Raw genomic sequence first — 20,665 nt, forward strand, 5'->3', positions numbered from 1 at the left:
TTGCTCTGTTACTGCATACTAATACGTGCCCTGTTTTCATTATATCAATACAAGGCTGTGTCAATGTTACATCTTGAAGGGTTGCTTTAAAGTACCGTAACTTTGTAAAAAAGAAATCACAGTCAAGTTTCTTTTCCTTTTAATTAAAGCGGAAATGTTAACCTTCTATGAGTCCGTGTAACTGTCAGATCACATGCTAATATATTGACATTTTACCAATTAATTTTAGTTTCTTCACAAAATGACGTATACGTCTTAATTATATAAAGTCTCTAATATAACCAGTAACAATATTAATGACGGTTGACAACACTGTCAACCTGAAATATCAAAATAAATGTCTCGCGAATTGTCTGCAGATAGATATTTAAAAAAAGAATTCGATCGATAAAGGGTTAGCGATCATTCAGCTGTAAATGTTCAACCACGGAAATTTTCAACGTAACAAACATGGTCCCGTATTAAAAAGCGTCAAAATGGCAAAAAGGCGCCAAATTTAAGATCCAAGAACATCACCTTAAAGTTGAAGTTCCTAGCTTTAATTTAAACAAAAATGGTCTCTTGTAAAGTAACAGTCAGTCAAAATTAACCAATTCATATCGAAAAGTTTTCAATGTTATAAATTCTTTAACAATGTTTAACATCCAATTGCAAGCGACTTTTTGCACATCCTGTATATTCCAAATATCAAATTGGCAGCTACTATAGCTCGACAGAGTTAAAAAGCGACGTCGATCGATACTTGAATATTTCTATCTATTTCTGTATGCCAATTCGAGTTGTCATCCCGAAGGTGTTGATTGTCTTCGATCTTGCTCGCAAGGTGGCAAAACTGAAGCAGTGAGAGAAAAGTGACGAGCCGGCGAGAATTTCTGTGCGGAACGTCCGTTGGCATATAACAAAGGATGACGGTGTACAGCAGAGGAATGGATGGTGGACGATAGTTAATCAAAGGATCACGGAGACAGGTGTGCTTTCTGTAAACGGGTGATAGCCAGGAGAAAGTCGACATCTTCACTACCGGTGTACAGAATCTCCGTAACGAATTAGAGGCCGGCAGGGGTGCATCAATAGCTCCACGAGTTCTCGGTGCCCGGCAGAAAGAAAGACGCTAGATTTCTACCGTTTAAATTATAACGACCGTTACTGTAACACTAATCAATACTCTCTTATCGCTGCTGATACTCTTCTTCTTACTATTATCGTTGCTAGGTTACACAAGTGCCAGCCGGGACTGCGAATTCGCTGGCGGGGAACTTACTTTGTACGAACACCTCTGCGAAACTATCGGACTATGGGAACTATATTGCCTCTTCCTCCGCAGTGTCAGTTTTCACGCGGAATTTTCGAACTGACCGCGCTGGCTGGACAAAACTCGATATTTACGTTGCGAGCAGACCGCTGAGAATTTCCACGTATCTAACAGCGAGTCCATCGAGAAGTCCGCGCCGATCTGTTATTTCGCCGAAAAGTTTATTCGATGCAAAAAGAAGCATTTCCACCGCCCCATCGGCTGCTGTAATTTTCCGTTTCTCGAATTCAATTCTGCAGTTTCGTTCAGTCAGCACCCATCTCGCGGTGAAAATCTGCTTGGAGTCGCTCCGCCCACGTGTTCTGTGCTCCGCCCACTTTCCCCAACCTCTGAGCTCGTTCTCTCTATTTATCCTCGGGTGATAGACCGCGATTGGCCGTCTCGCGGTTAGACTCGGAGCTTCGCATTCTGTTTTCGTTCGGAAATTGTTTTTCTCAAGCCGAGGAAAGAGGCGGTGTAGAAGGACAGGAAAGACACAGCCTTAAACCGCGGCCCACAGAGGCGGTTCACTTAATATTGTTACAAAATAAAAAAAAAAAGACAGATATCGTAAAGTTTAGGAGAACGGACGATCAGGCAGCTACGAGAACGGTCTGTCCTAGCATAACTCGTTAAGGAACTCGTTTAACCGACGCGTTCGGAATCGCTTAATTTTAATGCGAGCCGATCGTGCCGCGCGTGCGCGCGCGAGGCACGGAGGGGCGTGTTGGTCTCGACGGTGAACTTTCACGAACCATCGAACTCGAACTTTTTATCTAATTTCGTTTCTCCGTTATCGTGACACGGACCAAGTCCAGTCGACCTCAGTCCACGTGAATGCAGAACCGTTCGATCGCTAGACTGGATCGAGGCTCAACGAGTGTTCAAATACCGCTGTTTATATATACGTACGTGTCTCTTTCTCGATAAAAAATGGATTTTCATTAAATCAGACGAAGTAAACCGAACGATCACGATGGATTTCCTTTTTTCGACCGTGAGACCCACGAAACGGTCGACAACGGTGATTGGCTGTTCGAGGCGACGCCCGCGCAGCGGGAACGCCCCCCCCTGGGCGCGCGTATCCTCGAACAACCAATCGATTCGATGAACATTTTCTCTCCCTTTTTGCACTGCGGATGACAAATAAATTGTTTAAATCCTGTTTCCTTTACTTGGCTCATCTTTTCTTACGCAGAAACTGATCATCCACGAGTTAATAAAGAATTTATCATTTTCGTTGCGACTGTTCTGCTTCGCAACCTGTCGAATTTACAAAATACAAATTTACAGCGGAGATTATGGAAGACCAGTGGCAGAGTGTCCGAGTTCTCGGAAGAAGCTGGAACGAGGAGCTAAGGTAAGACGTTCACCGGCGAGGCATTCCGAGGTTGGTAATTCGATCGTGACTCGAGACGATACAAAAGCGACGTTCATGATTCAGGACGTTTAGGACAGTTGCAATTATTCGTCATCCTCTTCGCAGTAGTCCCAGTCCTCGTCTTGCGAATTCTGTCTGTTCGGCTGGGACGCTGAGGTTTCTTCGAAGTTGACGTCGGCTGGGGGTTGACCGATACCCCAACCAGCTAGGATCCCTGTAGAACGCGTGTCGGATTTAAACAAATAACGTCACGGAGCGAAAGAGAAATTAAGGAGAAAGTAAGGTGATGCCGCGAGAGCAGTCGAAAAGGGCGCCGAACGGACCTTTGAATTTCGTGATCAAATCCTCGCCCTTCTCCTCTCCCTCCTCGTCCGAACTCGGCTTTATAGACTGATAGAACGTGCACCCTATGTCCATCGTATGGTTAACTATGAACTGAACGGTGCAGAGGAGCATCACGATCAGAATCGGCAGACACAGGGTAGATTCCACGTCGTCCAGGATGAGGTTCAACCATTCCGGCAGCAGATCGGAACTCATATTTAATTTATCGACCTATCCGTCGGTAATTTATCTGTGTTGCCGAGAATTTTGGATTACGACACTTTGACAGGATTCCCTTTGTCAAAATAGTTCGCGATATTTACCATGTTCTTGTCAATTTAGTTCAAGAGAGGAGACATTACCGAAATACGATTTGAAGTACACTGGCAAGTATGAAGGTAGACGAAAGCTGAATGTTCAAACTGTGGAATCGACCATCGATTACATCGCAACGCGACCGTTACTGTTGATCCGTGGATGATTAACCCTTTGCAGCCGTATGTTTACTCTCAGCCATCTAACCTATTTATGTTTCTTTATTTTTGCACAAAGTTAAAACATATTATTGTGTTAATTATATCCGAGCTTAATACATAATATAAATTTAAACTTAATACATAATATCTAATCGTTTGCGTGGATATAAAATGATTATTAAACCATTTACTAGCCAATTAAACGGTTAATTAATTTAGAAGCGCCTGTTCGATTGGATGGCAAACTAAATCTACCTTGCATGATCAATACAGAGTCATCGAAAAAAATTATTAGATCGTAATTAGGGCAAATATGAATTTACCAAAAGAACAATATTGTTCAGGAAAGTCGGCTATATTAATATTGCATAAAGAAATAGTTGACAACATACTACAAAATAATTAACTGCATGTTGAAGTTTCATTCTACTTTTGACTGTTATCATTTATGTTATAAACATTATATCGACGCAGCAAATTCTAACGAACAGTTCTCTGCAATTCATTTGGTAACAAACTTGGAATCCGTACTAACATTCCATAGTATGAGCTTTTCCGTACCTAGGGATTGCAATACCGGACCAAAAGTTCAATACCGGTATTCGGTATTTTTAGATCTTAATACCGGGATACCGGTTTTAATACCGGTATTAGGAATTTTGTAAAAGAAAGAAAACCTAGGTGTTTCTTTGTTTTATTATGCCAGCTTTATTATAAAGAGTAGATATCACAAAAATTTATATGCAACTTATAAATTATATCACTATAGAAAGAATCACAAAAAAGTAAAAGATCATCTTATTTCTTTAAATCGCAGAAAAGTATAAATATCATTATTCAGTCCGTGTTACTATTACAAATGTTTAAAATGTGATTGCAAGAAACATAATGCATCAATTGTATTGTCACTAAGCCTGGAACGTGGTTTTGTACAAAAATTGCCAGCTGTTGAAAACGCTCTTTCAGCTTCTACGCTAGTTATCGTAGTATCCTATATATAGCCAGATATCGCTAGTATTAATCATTTACTCCCTTATCATCTCGTGTAGCGCTCACTCTTACCGATGTTTCACGAAAAATAGACACGTTAGCAAGAACCGAGTGTCCTGTACATTTCAGAGCAAGTTTTTGTTTGTCCCTTAATTCTTCAATAAATCTTTTAATGTAGTTCTTATATATCGTGCCACCATCGCTAACAATATAAGTAGTAAAACTAACTGTTGATAAAAAACTAATTGTTGAACTGTTAACACTATTTTCATCATTTAAATGTTTACCCTCTGTATGCGTTTATTACCTTCAAATGATATGTAGTATTCGTAGTAGAAATGAAGTATACAGAATATTCGCTTTTTGCTAACGTATTTATTTTTCGTGGAAACACACTATACTGTCGGTAATTTGGCGAACAGTTTGAGCTTTTCACCACTGCATCTTTAAAAAAGCCTGCATATTTAAAAAAAAATTAACAAAACTTTATATCTGACAATATAATATAAATAATAATAGCTATATTATATAAATAAAATAATAGAGAAATGAAATACATGTGCAGATATAATATTTTGTTAGGTTTAAGCCTGAATAAGCATTAACCCATGCAATGGTAAATCTATCTAGACAATTTATTATTTAGACGAAATTGTTTGTCATTCTGACCAGCCTCTTCTAAATTGTACAAACTTATTTCCAATGTAATATATTCTATACAAAGTACTCATTCTCTCTTGTGACAACATAACTACATTTTTGATGTGAGAAAAGAGCTTGCTATTTCTACAATTAATGTTCAGCTGCTGCATAGGACAAGGTTTATGTGGGTTCCCTCACATGAGAGATTACCCGGCAACGGGGAGGCCGACCTCCTAGCCGAAGAAACCGTACAAGCTATTCCACGCCCTATCTGAAACATCCCTCCACAAGATCTAATGAGGAATACACGAGATGGATGTGGGAAGCTTGATTTGATTGAATGGCATGGAGACGACAATGGAGTCACTTCAAGTCGTAGGTATCTTACATTCTAAATTATATAGACTCACTGGTATTTTTGTCTGGATCTCTAGATTCGGATCACACTATTCTTGTTTATCCTTTTCAATCTTGTTAATTAACATGTGTGCAGAGTCGTACAGAAATTCAACTTGTCAGTTCTGAAGTAAACAATACCACTGGTTAGGATAAACTTATAATTTATTCTAAGCATTTTGATTCCAGATATTCTGAATCTGAATATTCTGATTATATTATACTGTCAGTCCCATAAGTATTATTACATAATTATATTACAATATTATATAAGCCTTATTACATCGTTTAATCGTTTTGGCATACTTTCTACCAGTTTTAATGCGATATTTGGTTCAATACTATTCCAAACTTCCAAAATTTTATTTTTTAACATTTGTTTATTGAAAATTTCATGCTCGCGTAGTCTTTTATCTATTTATGCCCATAAATTTTCTATAGGATTTGTATCTGGACTCTGAGGAGGTGTATGTAAAAAATGGAGAACGTGGTAAAGTATCCACTCGCGAACAATCTGAGCTGTATGCTTCGGGTCGTTGTCGTTCTGAAAATAGAAGTCATATTCCAGACCAAGCTTAATCGCAGTTGAGTGCAGATTTCCTTCGAGTATATTTTTATACTTTATCTTATCCAAAATTCCATCGATAAAGACAAGTTTGCCCACTCCGGGTGCCGCTATATAACCCCACACCATCACGGAGTCTACGCCGTGCTTTACAGTTGGTTGTACACTTTTTAATTCTAGTTCTGTACTAGGCTTTCTCCAAACTTATCCTCCTCCGTCACATCCAAAAATATTAATTAAGATAATAAAAAGTTTATTGCAAAATTTTTGATTTCCTTGATTTCAACAGATTTCTCTTATAAGCGATTGGGGTACGAATACTTATGGGATTGACTGTATATTCCAATTCTAGGTATCTTGATATTAGATATCCTGATTCTAGATATTCTGATTCTGGATATTCTGATTCTGGATATCTTGATTCTAGATATCCTGATTCTAGATATTCTGATTCTGGATATCGTGATTCAATATATCCCAATTCTAGATACTCTAAACTCCTAATATTGTCACGATTAACATATTCTACGTATCGCGTATGGACAAGGTCCGCAGTTGAATCATAAATGGCGTCGAATTTCGGCCGACGGAGCCGAAAATCCAGGTAATTAGTCGCGCGTGGCTCGTATCGGCAGCGGGTCGGCCCCAGTCGATCGAAGTTGCCGGTTAATAAACAATGCGACCAAGTCGTAGTTGGCAGGAGCCAAGTCTCTGGAAACTCCCCGGCCAATTCGCAATAGGCGCGGAAATTATCCGTCGGTTTAGCAGTCCGCCAAATTGTTGGTTCTGACTGAGAACGGCGGGAGCAACAGACCGGAGGGCGTTAATTTCAGCGATTCGCGCGGTTCGGCCCGGTGTGTTCCCCTGTTCTCGGGCCGGGATCGGTGACAACGCAATTAGCGATCGCGGGCGCCGAGGGTGCCACGGGGCGCGGCAGGGCCGTGGGCGGCTCGTTATTCGGGCGCGGGCCCCGCGAAAGAAGGAAAACGCCGAGCCGAGTCGTGCTATCCGCGCCGCGCCGGAACCGAAGGGTTGGTGCAGGCTTCGCCCTCGCGGAGAAATACGCATCGATCCGACCGCAGTTGGATTGCCAAACCGCCGACTGCAATGCAGCCCGTCCATCGGGCTAGCCTGGCAGTCGCGTCGACGCTCGTGCCGCGCTCGCGCTCCCGCTCGCGCCATGGGAAATTTAATTTCCCGGGCTACGGACCTCGGACACACAACCGCCGCTGGCTATGGTCGATCGAAACAGAGACAGGACCGTAGCGCTCTCATTTCCGTCGGATACGCTCGTCTTTTTTTTTCTTTTTTTTTTTTTTTATTTTATTTCGTTAGTTTTCGTTCTATCCAGGATAGGTTTAGTCGCATGTATTTCTGGCGGTTTGCTTAGGCTGACCGGTGGACATCGGGATTGACAGATTGATCGGGATCGTAAACTATCAGAACTCGGAAATTTGTCCGCGCCACGATCTATGACACTCTGTCGAATAGAATCGATAGATCGTTTGGAATTGCTCGCAGACGTTCGTCGGTTAACCTCTTGCACTGTGATTTATTTCATAGCTACGTAGATCAGCGTTTCTTTGTTATTAATGGTTAGACTAAAAATGTATATGTTTTACATAGATGTTTAAATATCAATGATAGATTGGTAGAATTTAATTTCGATCTTAGAGATTCGAGTAACATATGTATTTAGTAGGTTGTTTGTTATTGCAGTTATAAAATACTATGTTTAAAATATCGTACAATAGTCGCGTTTAGGATTCGGTACTTGTAGCGTTAATAAATGTCTCTTTTCAAGTTCCAAGTCAATGGCTACTCGGTGTCGGCTACGCAAGGGTTGATAGACGCGGTAGAATTCTAAGGAAAGCGGCGAACGCGCGAACGTTCCTTTGACTTGTCTGACTTCTGATGGTTCATACCACTTTCCCAGCGAATACTTATTTGATGTCTTGTTAAAGGCGCATCTCGAATTGATCGAAAATAAGGTATGTCGGTATTGGTAGACGCGATGGGGTTCCAGAGAAACGTTGGTCGCGTTCTCTTTCGCCGGATCGTCCGAGGTAATGTTGACTTGTTCTACTTAAAGGCAGGAAGATTAAATGGATCGTTCGAAATGCATGAACTTATATCGAATTCTTTATGGAATGGAATCAGATGGCTCGAAGGTATGGCACATTTCTAGGAGAAACGTTATTAACATTTTCTATTACTTGGCCGTAGACTGAGTATAACTTACATGAATTGAAAGCAAATCAATAATTTCGTCTTCGGTTCTTTTTGGGAGCGTCAAATCGATGTTTATATTGCTAAATTATTTAATAAATTCACGAACCTCTAGACAACTGGGAAAAGACGAGGCAAATTACGCGAACTGAAAGCAATAATTCAGATTAATTCTGTGATATGATCTCGTGAAGATATTTTTATGCAATTTAGTTTAAATGAAAGCTTGAAGTGTCTATTTTAATATAGAGTAAATTAGTACAACAGCACGACGAAATTATTTTGTAAAATTAAAAGAAGTCAACCTGTGACATCTAGGAGAAGATGAGGAATATTACACGAACTCAAAGCTGGAGTTTAGATGAATTTTGGGGTATGTTTTCGCGGAAGTGTTTGCTATAAAAATTAGCTGAAATAAAAGCTGGAAGTGTCTACTTCAAGTTGTAGTATATTGCATTGCAATAAAACGACGAGGTCCGTTCGAAAAATTAAATAAATTCGATCTGTAACAACATAGGGTTTACAAAATAAAAGGAAAAGTTCTAACGAATTTTAAGATATGTTCCCGTAGAGATATTTCTTTGAAACTTAACTAAAATAAAAGCTGCTACAATCTACTTTGAAGCAGGCTAGATACAACTGAAATTGTATAATATCTCTGTTCGCGTCGACGACTGCACGGTGCTACATTTTCTTACAATAGAACGCGAAGGTACTTATTGCACAACCTAATTCACGGACATAGATAAACTATGATAAATACCCCCGTTTCCAACGTTATCCGCGCGTTGTTCAAAGCGTCTGCCTCCTATATATCTAACTGCAGTTCCAAAATCTGGGAAGTCTGAGTAAATTATCTTCCATCGCGAGCATGCGACGTATATTCCTGAAAACGTAGCACCGAAGCGACACTAAATTTCCGCCGGGTCATTTACAGTCCAGAAAACACAGGGAAATAATTGTTCCGAAACTATCGGCACACGAGTCGAGATCAAAGAACGTGCAAACGCCGGGCTCTCCCGGTCGTGCACGCGTTACAGTGGTTCCCGTGCCGCGAACTACATTAAACAATTTTAGAGGGGCGGCGGCGGCGCACGGCGCGCGCGTTAATTAAATGACGCGAAAGATAGTTCGCAAAACCCTGTAGAAATTCGCGGTTCGATGGCGTACGCGGCCGTAACCAGAAACCGGAACCGACCCGACAACTTTCCTGTGATTAAGCGACAGGCCGGACGGAATCCCAGAGGCAGACATCGATCTCGCGCGTTGTGGAAGTAACGCTTCGGCGACGTTGTTACTTGAACGGTTGCGCGATTCGCGCAAACATCCGCCGGCTATTTGCGCACATCGTTCGCGAGTATTATGGTTGCGCGCCACTTAATTAACTGCGACCGACGGTGAACGAAAGCCGAAGCAAAATCAACGGAGGGGTTTCATCGAGTGCCACTTTGAGCGACGGGCACCGCGCGCTTCTTGCTCTTCTTCTGTTCGATGAAAAATCGGTATCGGTATATTCCCCGCTCGTTAAAGCTTCCCGCTTTCCACCCCAGGCCAATCCTCGTCGCTGCGGGGATAATAGGGAGCTCCCCGTAGCGTGGAACGTGGACAGACCTGGTTCGTCGATAAAAATTAATGCTATACTATGGACCGTTTACGTAGCTCTGTAGTTTCAAGGAGATTATAGGTTAGGTCTCCGTTACGTCCTACAACGGAATTATGTCTTTCGATTACTTTACTTTCCCTTCTTCAAGTTCCGGTTTTTCCAATTTAGAAGACTATTAATTTAAACGAAATTATTTAACCCAAATTTACTGAATAAACTAAATTTTAATGAATTCACCCATCAAAATTAAATTGTAATTACCCCCAACTTCTGAACAATTTAATTTCAATAACATAATTCAACTATAAAAATTCAATTAAAAATCAAATCTAAATAAAACTCTCAATTTAAAATCAAGCAAACCGAAAACAATTTAGACAAAATTATTTAACTCGAATTATTTAACTCACTTTTGTGCCCTTTTTACATCGCGAAATCGCATTAAAAAATCGTATTTCGGTTAAATCGCTTTATTAGCACAGCCGATCGTAAAGTGATTTCTTCAAATTTAGTTTTCTCAGTTTATGATAGTTTATCTCACTTTAAATATTAAGTTGAGGAAAAAGAAATCCATTATTTTTCCGGTACACGGCTGTAGTGATCGATATCTGTTAACCCTTTGCACTCGACGCCATTTTAAGCATAGATCCAAAATTGCTATTTCGACCAGCTGTGCTATAGTAATTAGTTTAATTGGTGCACGTGAGATTGAGTCTTGTGACTCGTAAAATGTTTTCGTTTGGATGTATCAGACTATAATTATGCACATCGCGATGTGAAAGAAGAAAAAAAAGCTTTGAAAAATGAGAAAAATGCATGGAAACGCTAACAGAATTTCTTGTTCACGAAAAACTAGAAATTCCGATATTATTATTTAGCGCGGTCCGATTTGGGACGCCAGAAATTCCGTAACGAGTATAATAAGCAGAGGCCCCGGTTTCCATGGTTTCCCATCTTAATTGCAATACGATAGTCAGCGAGCGTAATAAATTGCGTCGGTTGCGCGGGGATGACACTGCGTTGAAAAAGAAAAGAAAAAAGAAAAAAAGAGGAGAACGATTTATCCGAGTCTTGAGAAGTCGCGTTCCGCGGAAGTTGAGATTAAGTTCGGATGGAGGAAGATAATCCAGGGGGCTCCACGGGAGCAGGCCGGCAATTTCGGAGTCATGGGAGCGGACGTCCCCACACTTCATTAAAGTTTCGAATTCCGGCCGGGAGCAAAAATGGAATCCTGATTACGCTCGAAATCGAGTTCGTTTCAGTGATCGAATCGAATTCGGCGCATCGTAACCGGGGACTCGGAAAGTATTATCCCGGAGAATTGAAAAATGACGGTGGAAACGAGTTTTTCCCGGAGTGTTGATCGACAAGAGAAGCGGGGAACTGGGGCAGCCGATCCCACCGATCGCGGCCCTGTATAATTGGTTGACGCGACGCGGCGCGAACGCGCGCAATCTTCTTTCCGATTATTTTCGATTATTTTCAATGAACGAAAACGATCCACGTGATGTTGTCCCTGTAATTGCCGGGTCGGAGACCGGGGAGCCCCGCGCTTTTTAATTCGTTAATGTTTCCTGATTCGGACGCGCCGCACCGCCTATCGTACCACGGCGTTCTCCGCCCGTTAATCAACCGCGCCGTTTAAATCACAAACGTATCCGGCGGCTCTGTTTGCTCGCACCGAAACTAAGATTAAACACGATTCGTTAAAACAACTCTCCCGGCACATAAATAAAGATTGTATATTTTACGCGGCGAGTCCGCCCCCGCCGTTGAAATTCATGTATGCTGTGTGTAGCACGTTCGAGATCGGGGATACGAGCTACGTTTCTTTTTGCGGACTCAGCGGACCCGGGAATAAACGTCGCGAAAGGAGAGCCGCCGTGGAGCTGACTTCTTCGGGAACCCCGACCGCGGAAGATTTTTATCGAATGCCTCTCTTCGCTTGAAAATTGTTCACCAAAGACGACTCGAAAATTGTCGATTGGTCGGTCGGGTAATTGACTAGAAGCACTCGTACGATTCGGGTTTTTAAGTCAGTTCTTCCGCGAAGAGAAAATTCAACGAGATCGCTCCACCGTGGTTAACTTATCGCGCGCGGGAAATGCAGTCGCTGATATTTTTCAGTCGGTCATTAATAAAACGTAGTAACCAATTTTTTAACTGAATTAAATGACGAGATTTTTTTTTAGATGGATTCAGATATTTTTGTTTTAGATAGCGGAGCAATGTTAATCGACTAAGACTTAGTCGAGTTAAGTTTTGCTATTTGCTTATGGTGACAGAAGAAAATAAAGATAACGTGAGATTTATATAATACGTTAACATAAGTGGAGGACAAATTTTTTGTCTGAACCTGTAACGAAATTATCGTGCAATAGAAATTCAGGTCGTTCAGTTTAGTTCTATAAACGTTATTTAGTTTGAGAAGGTGTCGCAATATTTTTTTTTATCGATTTTACCGTTTATATTTTAACAGATATTTTATGAATATTCATGGTCGAATATTCAAAGAGTGGAATAACTTTCCTACAGTTTTAGGTTAGTTTAACAGTTTGATTTGAACGAGGAAACATCGACCGTCGTTTTTGTAAAGTTTTAATATTCAACTTCGTAAAAATAAGAAATGTTATCCCGGCCATTGTAATTATTTTAATAATCAGTTTAGACTGAAAAATTTCTCTCGCATTTTTACTTTTGTCTGGATAACTTCGACGATGCTCGGAAATGGTAACGTTGAAACGATTCTAAAAAGAATTATTTCTATCTCGTAGAGTCGTTCGAATTTGTGAAAATACGGCACCGAAAGAAGAACAGGTTTTCATTTAACCCTTACAGTCATGGCCCATTATGTATACAAACACTTTGAATTAAAATTCTGTTCTTGTTGTCGTCGTTATTATTGTTACTATTATTACTAATATTATCTACTTATTTTACTATTCCTATTATCTTCTGACCATTAATCATATAATTAAACAATATAAGAGAATATAAAAATTTCATTGTAATTCCAACGCAACCAAATAATAATAGTATATATAGTAGTAATAATAATACTATATAGTTTTAATAAAATAAAATAATAACCAAATACCAAATGGCATCAAGCGTGAAATAATCAACCCAAGTCTCGATCTCCGGGTCCGATAAGACCCGGTCGTGATACGGCAAGGTTCCAAGGTTCGAAAATTGGCTTGTAACTCGAATCGCCTCAAAAGACGAGATATTTTTTCGAGATGGAATTCGAAAATTGCCTGAGAGGTGGGGAAAAATAGTAAACAGCGATGGACAATACTTTGATTAATCTGTTCATTCATTTTGTTCTCGAAATAAATGCATTTTCCACCACAAAAGAACGGATCGAACTAATTTGTACTCCCAATGTATTTAATTCGAATTAACCAAAGTCATCGTTTCAAGGGTCATATTTCAATGATTCACGGACAGGAAAATCAATGAAAAATCTGAGCGGAATAGGAAAACCCGTATCATCCCCATGATATAACATCCGACAACAGCGTATGGGGAGAAAAACCCGATTGTTTCCTATTTCCGTGATTCCGGTTGGCGCCGGGGCACGAGCTTGATTTCGTTGAGCCCCGTTCCGGGCTTACCCAGGAGCTTTCCGGTGCCACACGGTAAAATGGCAGGTATCGGGCTCGGGCTCCGGCCGGGTTGTTCTGGTCATTCGGTGCGACGCACTCTCCAGAATCGAACCGACCGCATCGGCCAGGTAACGCGAGACAAAATCACCGCTGTTAACCCTTGTCGTATTACGACCGGGTATTTTCGGACTCGAAGATCGAGGTCTGGCTTGATCTTTGACACTTGATGTCATTTCTATATTATTGTATAGACACATTAAATGTAAAGTATGCCGTATATTTACAGTATGTTGATTGATAGAGGATTTCTCTGTGAATTAAAAATTGCCTTTATTAACAATGGAAAAGCCAAATTAGTGTACCATTGATATGTTATGAAATAACATATGAAGGATCCTTTTGTCAAAAATCACAGTTCCACATTGGTGCCAATTATATTATTTTGATTATTATTACTTATTGTTCACTATTATTATTACCTTATTATTTTTTATTACTTTCATCTATTAACATAATAAAAAGAAATAAATCATCAACTTATATATAACACCTTTCTTTTTCTACACGTTCTTAATGCAGAGGCATGATAACTGAGACATCTGCCCTAATTATTGTCATGTCAAAACAGTATCGTAAGGTAATATTAGTAATAATAATGATAATAATAATGATGACAATTTTTTTACGCATAAGAAGTCATGGGTCCGTCTGAACTCGAACCGCGTGTGAACGTTCAACCCCCAGTATTGCAACCCCTAGTATAGTTAAATAGAGCACGGAACAACTAGGGTGCGGATGGATCACCCTATCGCGGTCAATGTTCTTCGCGAGAAAACGGGGTTCGTCTTCGAGGCGATGGAGAGAGGGGTTCAGGCAGATTTTTCCGAGCTTGGTAACGCCTCGATGTTTCCTGGCGTTCGGTCTCGCGGCCTCAGACACCTTTCTGCTCTTCCGTCGAGCGCCCACGCAACCGCGCACCCCCCCGCTCCGCCAACTCCCACCGCTGTTTCCCGGCATTGTTCTTGATTTACGAGGCCCCCGGCGATTCTTCTTTCGGTCGCTAATTAACGAGGGGGGCCCGACTGAATCCGCGACTGTAACTCAGGGAAATTTAGCGGCCGCGAGATAACGCCACTCTTCCAGCCTCTGTGCGAACAAAGGGAAACTGGCTCGGCCGGCATTCTTGCATTCAAACACGATCATAAAGAAATCTTAATTACGCGTCGGCGGCGGCTGCGTCGACTGCGTCGGATGTATTGTGCGTTGCCCGGTGGAACGCGTTCAGGTATCTCGCGGGCGCACGACGGGAACGCGTGCTCCTGGATCGCCGGATACTTAGGAATTTATGCCGCGTCGCACGGACGTCTGCTTTTCTAATTGCCGCGGGGATGCTTGACGAGCCGCTGATAGACAGGATGCGCGACTTCTTTTAATATTCTGGGTCCATTGTTGTTGCAGTACTTTGATCCTTTGGATGTTCTAGATCCTTTGGATGGTTTGGATACTTCGGATGTTCTAGATCCTTTGGATGGTTTGGATACTTCGGATGTTCTAGATCCTTTGGATGGTTTGGATCCTTTGGATGTTCTACATCCTTTGGATGGTTTGGATACTTCGGATGTTCTAGATCCTTTGGATGGTTTGGATACTTCGGATGTTCTAGATCCTTTGGATGGTTTGGATCCTTTGGATGGTTTGGATCCTTTGGATATTCTAGATCCTTTGGATGGTTTGGATACTTCGGATGTTCTAGATCCTTTGGATGGTTTGGATACTTCGGATGTTCTAGATCCTTCGGATCGTCTGGATCCTTTGGATGTTCTAGATCCTTTGGATAGTCTAGACGCCTTTAGTTGGTCTAGATCCTTTGGATAGCCTAGACGCCTTTAGTTGGTTTAGATCCTTTGAATATCCTAGATCCTTTGGTTGGTTTGTACACTTCGGATGATCTAGATCCTTTGGATGGTTTGTACACTTCGGATGATCTAGATCCTTTGGATGGTTTGTACACTTCGGATGATCTAGATCCTTTGGATAGCCTAGATCCTTTGGTTGGTTTAGATCCTTTGACCTGCGTAGTCTTCATAGCAGTGTTCATTTTATAATACTTCAAATCGTTTCATTTTTTTAACCTTCCGTAGACCGAACTTTTGTTCTTGAATATAAAAAAGCAGTCAGTTTACCGTGATCAAGAATTAAAAGCCACTCAAAGGTGTCTTAATTTGTGCGAAACATTAAAATAAAGGCAACAAGAAATCAGTGAATTTTTAAAATATCCGCCTCTTAAACGGCATTCGATATGTCCAGAATTGTCGATTAGGTTTTGATAACAAGCCGTGTAACGAGGATTTTTAGAATTTTATAGAGGGCGTCCTTCGAATATATGAGATTAAAAATAATTAATAAAATAATTAATAAAAATAATTAAGTTGTTTAAGAAGGCGTTAATGCTATGATTAGTATTTAGTATTTTGTAGACTTTAAAAGTATTATATAAGGTCATCGACAACCCCACGGTTCTAGGGTTAAACAATTATTTTCCTGTGTCAGAAATACGTCGGTCACTATTTGTCTGTAAAGAACCTTGTTCCGCTGTTTGCAAAATTGTGTCTATATTGTACAACGCGTGGACGACGCCAGTGGAACGAGTCGGTACATTTAGAAGATTGACCTTGTCCTGGTATTTAATTCCGTGTCCACCGGCATCGACCGCCAACCGGGGTGGGGTGGAAGCTCGAGAGGCGCTTTCTCTTGTTTGATCTCCCTCAGCCGCAACATACATCCGTATCCGGTCGCCAAACAAAAAGCCCCGGCCTTTCTCTGACCCGTTGAACCGAATCACGAACGGATACGGCGTATCGGCAACTTGTCAGGAAGTTTCTGTCTTATCGGAAAGCGAATTAAACCCCCCCGCCGCGCCGACCCCAGTAATATGTACGATCGAGGGTCGAGTAATCTCCATTGTGCGAGAAGGATTCGGTTGCTCGGTTTAATCTCGCTCGTACCTACAGTCACTCCAGATTATCAGAAATAATCCTGGCCGTTGTAACAGCCAGCTCTCGTACCTAATTACCGTTAGTATGATTCTTAAGTGAGTACAGAGGGGATCGACGATCAGTCGGAGGATCACTTTAGGCTTTCCGTGCCGTTTTATGCACTATCATCATCGATGTACCTGTGATGGTAGATAGTATCAAACTATACGATGCAAAGCACCGAGCGAGTTATTTTATTATTTAACGCTATACCGACCGGTCATTCGATTGTATATTTATGGTTGAGTACTTACATGCGCTTCATTTTTTGTCTTTAACCGCTTTGTATTAATCTTTAATGTATTCGTTGATATAGAGAGCGTCGTGTCGAATGATTTCGCCAAAAGATAGTAACTATTTACATTCTGACACTTGTTTGATATATATATATATATATATTAACCCTTTTAGAGTCCGACGAAAAACGGGTGCTTGTGCGAAGATGATTGCACGAATTTGACAGCTCATAAAAATCAAACTGAAAATGATATTTAAATGGTTTAGAAGCAATATATTGCGGAAGAAATAGAGAAATTTTATAAATATATGTAATAATAGTTCTGTGAATTTATTTTGGGGTAGCGTTCTCCCGCAAGGCGCTATTGGATATGCAACGATATATCGTCGTCCGGCACTGAAAGGGTTAATGTATATATATCGGACAAGTGACAGAATTAAAAGAGCGTCTATCTGCTGGCAAAACTTTTCGAAACAACGCTTTCTACATTAACTAATACATTACAAATGTTTAAACCATTGGTCTAGCATTTCCCTAACAAATCGAACAAACGAATCGCGTTAGAGCCAGCCGGGTAGAAGTTGCGATTTTAAATCCGGCGACGCAAGTAGTGCGAGTCAACGCACGGGCGTGAGCTGAAACGAAATTACGAAAGGCTTTAATATTTCCGGCCGGCTGGTTCGCGCGGATGTTTCTTCTCGTTATGCGAGTTCTAATAAGCATCCGGCCGTAGTTGCCGGGTGGCGAAACAAGGTGACGAATTCCGAAAAGGCTCGGCGCGACCCGTTGTTCGACCGACGCGCGCGCGGTCTACGGCTTCAAACGCGAAACGAAAAATCCGGCGTCGAGGGCTCGCCCCCGTGCTTTCTGATTACTTTCCGCTAAGCGCATTACCGAAAGCTGCGGGCTTCGATGAAAAGTGCGCCAGTGTATCGCGTTCTCTCGCGCGCTGATTAAGCATTCCGCCGGGAAATGCGGTACAATTAAAAGTTCGTCTCGCAATCCGGAATAATACCGCGGAATTTCGAGCTGCGGCGAGCGGCGCGCGTGCAAAATAGATCTGCTCGTTTCACCGGTGTCTTCGATCACTCGTCTCTGCATTGTTCCCGATTTTTCATCGTTCTCGATAATTCAGAATTGCTGTTAACTCTTGGTGGCACGCGATTTTAAAGAAATTAATATCCCAAGTTGCGCGTAATATATTTTAATTCCGAAAGGTGAAAGAAAAGAAGGTTGATATCAGTTCTCTGACATCAAATATTACTTCAAAATTAATCTGAAACGCCAAGTAATATGTTTGTTTTAAATATAAAACGATTGTGAAAGTAATTATAAAACAATTTGTTTTATTCATCGCGAAAGGTGTCTGATATTTAAGAGAATATTTAATAATACGACAGTTTACAGTAGTATAATCAAACACTTTTGCCTTAATAATATATAACGAATTATTGAGGTAAAAAGGTGATTTATAGACCACCGGTTCGTAAAGAGTTAATATTTATAAGTATGAAAGGGAACGTATTCAGGAAAGCTGTATGCATCGAATATTTCCTGTAATCTGAAATTCTCTCTTTTTATGCAGAGATCACGAATATGCATTTTAAAAGCAATCGTGTACACGTGTATTCGAGTGAAGGTAAAATAAAAATCTCCACGCGTAAGCTAACAATTGGAGAAGCGCTGGTCCACGTGGGCACAAAAGAAATGCTTAATCGCCTTTGAATTTTTCGTCGCCCCGCGAATTCGTGCATTGGAATTTTTTTTTGCAGAGACAGAGCGGCGTCTCGCCTATCGACGTCGCTCGAGCCTACGCTGCGTTAATTAGCCGAGTAAGTTAATTGTCGGGCCGCATCGTAGACAGCGTTAATTACGTAAGTGGCAAATTGGATCCACGCGCGACTCCGGAAAAGAGCAGCCTTAATTCTAGCGAAAGCCGATTGGATTAGCGGTCAGAGCCATTTTCTGCGCAGCTCACCCTTTCCTGTTCCATTTCACCCTCCCGTGGCCCGAACCCGTGTCGAATCGAAACCTAACCCTGCCGGAGGCTCCGTCCGCATAAAATTAACGGGCCGAAAGTCCGCCGCGCCGGCGGAATGCTCGACCTGTACCACTGTTTTCCCCAGCCATCGCGTTCCCTATATTTTCCCTGCTATTTCCCTTCCGCGCCGCTTTTCACCCTTCTCCGGCACACATACCGCCGTTTCCGACGCCCTTTGACCCTCCCCGTTCTCAACACCATCCGACGCTCTCTCCTCCAATAACGTTAACTTCCTGCTGTTTTCGATTTTTCTCCGTCCCGTTGAGAGCCCTTTTTCAACCCGCCACTCTGCCCTGCGACCCCCGAGCATCCTCGACAACCGTCCCGCAGCCTCCCGGCAACCACTTTTACGTTCTTCTTCCTTTATTTCAACTTTCCGCCGCATTCCATCTTCGTAGCTTTCGCTCCGGATCTCCGATTTCCTTTGTGCTACAGACCACCACCACCACCCCCCTACCGCCCCCACTATTTCATCTCTTCGCCTGGCACCCTCTTGCATGTTTTCACCGACTATCCGGTGTTCCTGGAAATTCGAACTACCCTGTCGCCTTTGCCCCATTCGTCTCCCATTGTGTGTGCTCCACCTGCGACACCTGGGACTCTTCGTTCTTCCAGTGCCTTCTCAACCCCTTCCACGACCGCTCGCAGAGAGCTGCGCGGCTCCTCTTGCCCGCAGTCTTTCTTCGAATCCATCACGAGTTTCACGCTTTTTTGCGACCGGTCACACGCGTGCCAGCCTCCCTTTTTAATATTCCGGCGTACCCTGCACAACCACCCCCGCGCCGCTCGCCCACTTTCGACCCCCTCCAGCGTTTAATCCACTTATCTTACTTATTCTAATTTTCCGTCACCACCCCCTGTACTACGAGCCTGCCGCTCGTCCCTGGTCCTCGTCAACCCCTCTCACCCTCTCCGTTATTTTATCCACAGCGGGCCACCCTTCTCTCTCGTCCCTTTCCCATGTCCTCGGTCGACGTCCCTTCGCGCGATCCTCCACCACCCCTAAGTCCCGCAAGCCCCTTTGCCCGAACGAAGCCGATGTCGCGCGATCGTCTTATTAAGATCCACGAGAGATTATCCAGCAGCCGTGGAGCAACCTGCAGGTCTCTTGATCACGGTCCAGGATGGAGTTTAATAAATGTGAATCATTTTTACCGCGCATCCTCCTGCGCTCGATATTTATTCCGTCCATGAAGGCGATTTTTAAACACTTGCTCTATCATTTTTTTTTGTAATTAGAATGATTAGAGGTTTTTCGATCGAAATCATTTTTTAGTGGAGGAAGGAACTTTGTATTCATTGCATACTTAGATTTACTGTAAGTGCACTTCTACGTTAAGGTTATGTAATGCCGTGTCATGATTATGTTAAGCTTATATCGTGGTTATGTCTGTGTCTATATCTTGACATAATCCTGACATAACCTCCACATTCTTTCGTGTACAGATGTTAATCAATAGCTGTTGCGTACTTTTTATTATCGACGCTCTTATGGGTCGTGATTTAGAGTTACTTACAGTCAGTCCCATAAGTATTCGTACCATCATTGCTTATAAGAGAAATTTGTTGAAATCAAAGGACGCATGTAAGATTTTTCAATCAACTTTTTATTATGAACGAGCAGATGTATACAGTTTATTTATGCCAAATTATAACAAAATTGATTAACTAATTTACTCCTCGTAGTGCATAACAACAGTCCACAAAAGTATTCGTACCAGTGTAGGTTTTGTCAAAAAATCGCATATTAGAGTATCTTTTTTACTTTACATTAACTTTCTAACATTTAGTTGGTCCACCTTCATGCCTTATTATATCGTTTAATCGACTTGGCATACTTTCTACC

At 41.8% G+C, this 20,665-nt stretch overlaps 1 protein-coding gene across 1 annotated transcript; it reads right to left on the bottom strand.

Annotated features, from left to right (window-relative positions):
- Nucleotides 1–2,755: 2,755 nt before the first annotated feature.
- LOC144471679 (uncharacterized) lies at nucleotides 2,756–3,212 on the bottom strand. The gene is made up of 2 exons (XM_078183964.1): nucleotides 2,996–3,212; nucleotides 2,756–2,886 (listed from the first exon to the last, which is right to left on the bottom strand). Exons 1-2 carry the CDS (start codon nucleotides 3,210–3,212, stop codon nucleotides 2,756–2,758), a joined length of 348 nt encoding a protein of 115 aa, XP_078040090.1.
- Nucleotides 3,213–20,665: the final 17,453 nt, after the last annotated feature.

The sequence above is a fragment of the Augochlora pura genome, chromosome 6, assembly GCF_028453695.1.
Source record: "Augochlora pura isolate Apur16 chromosome 6, APUR_v2.2.1, whole genome shotgun sequence".
NCBI classification, from domain to species: domain Eukaryota; kingdom Metazoa; phylum Arthropoda; class Insecta; order Hymenoptera; family Halictidae; genus Augochlora; species Augochlora pura.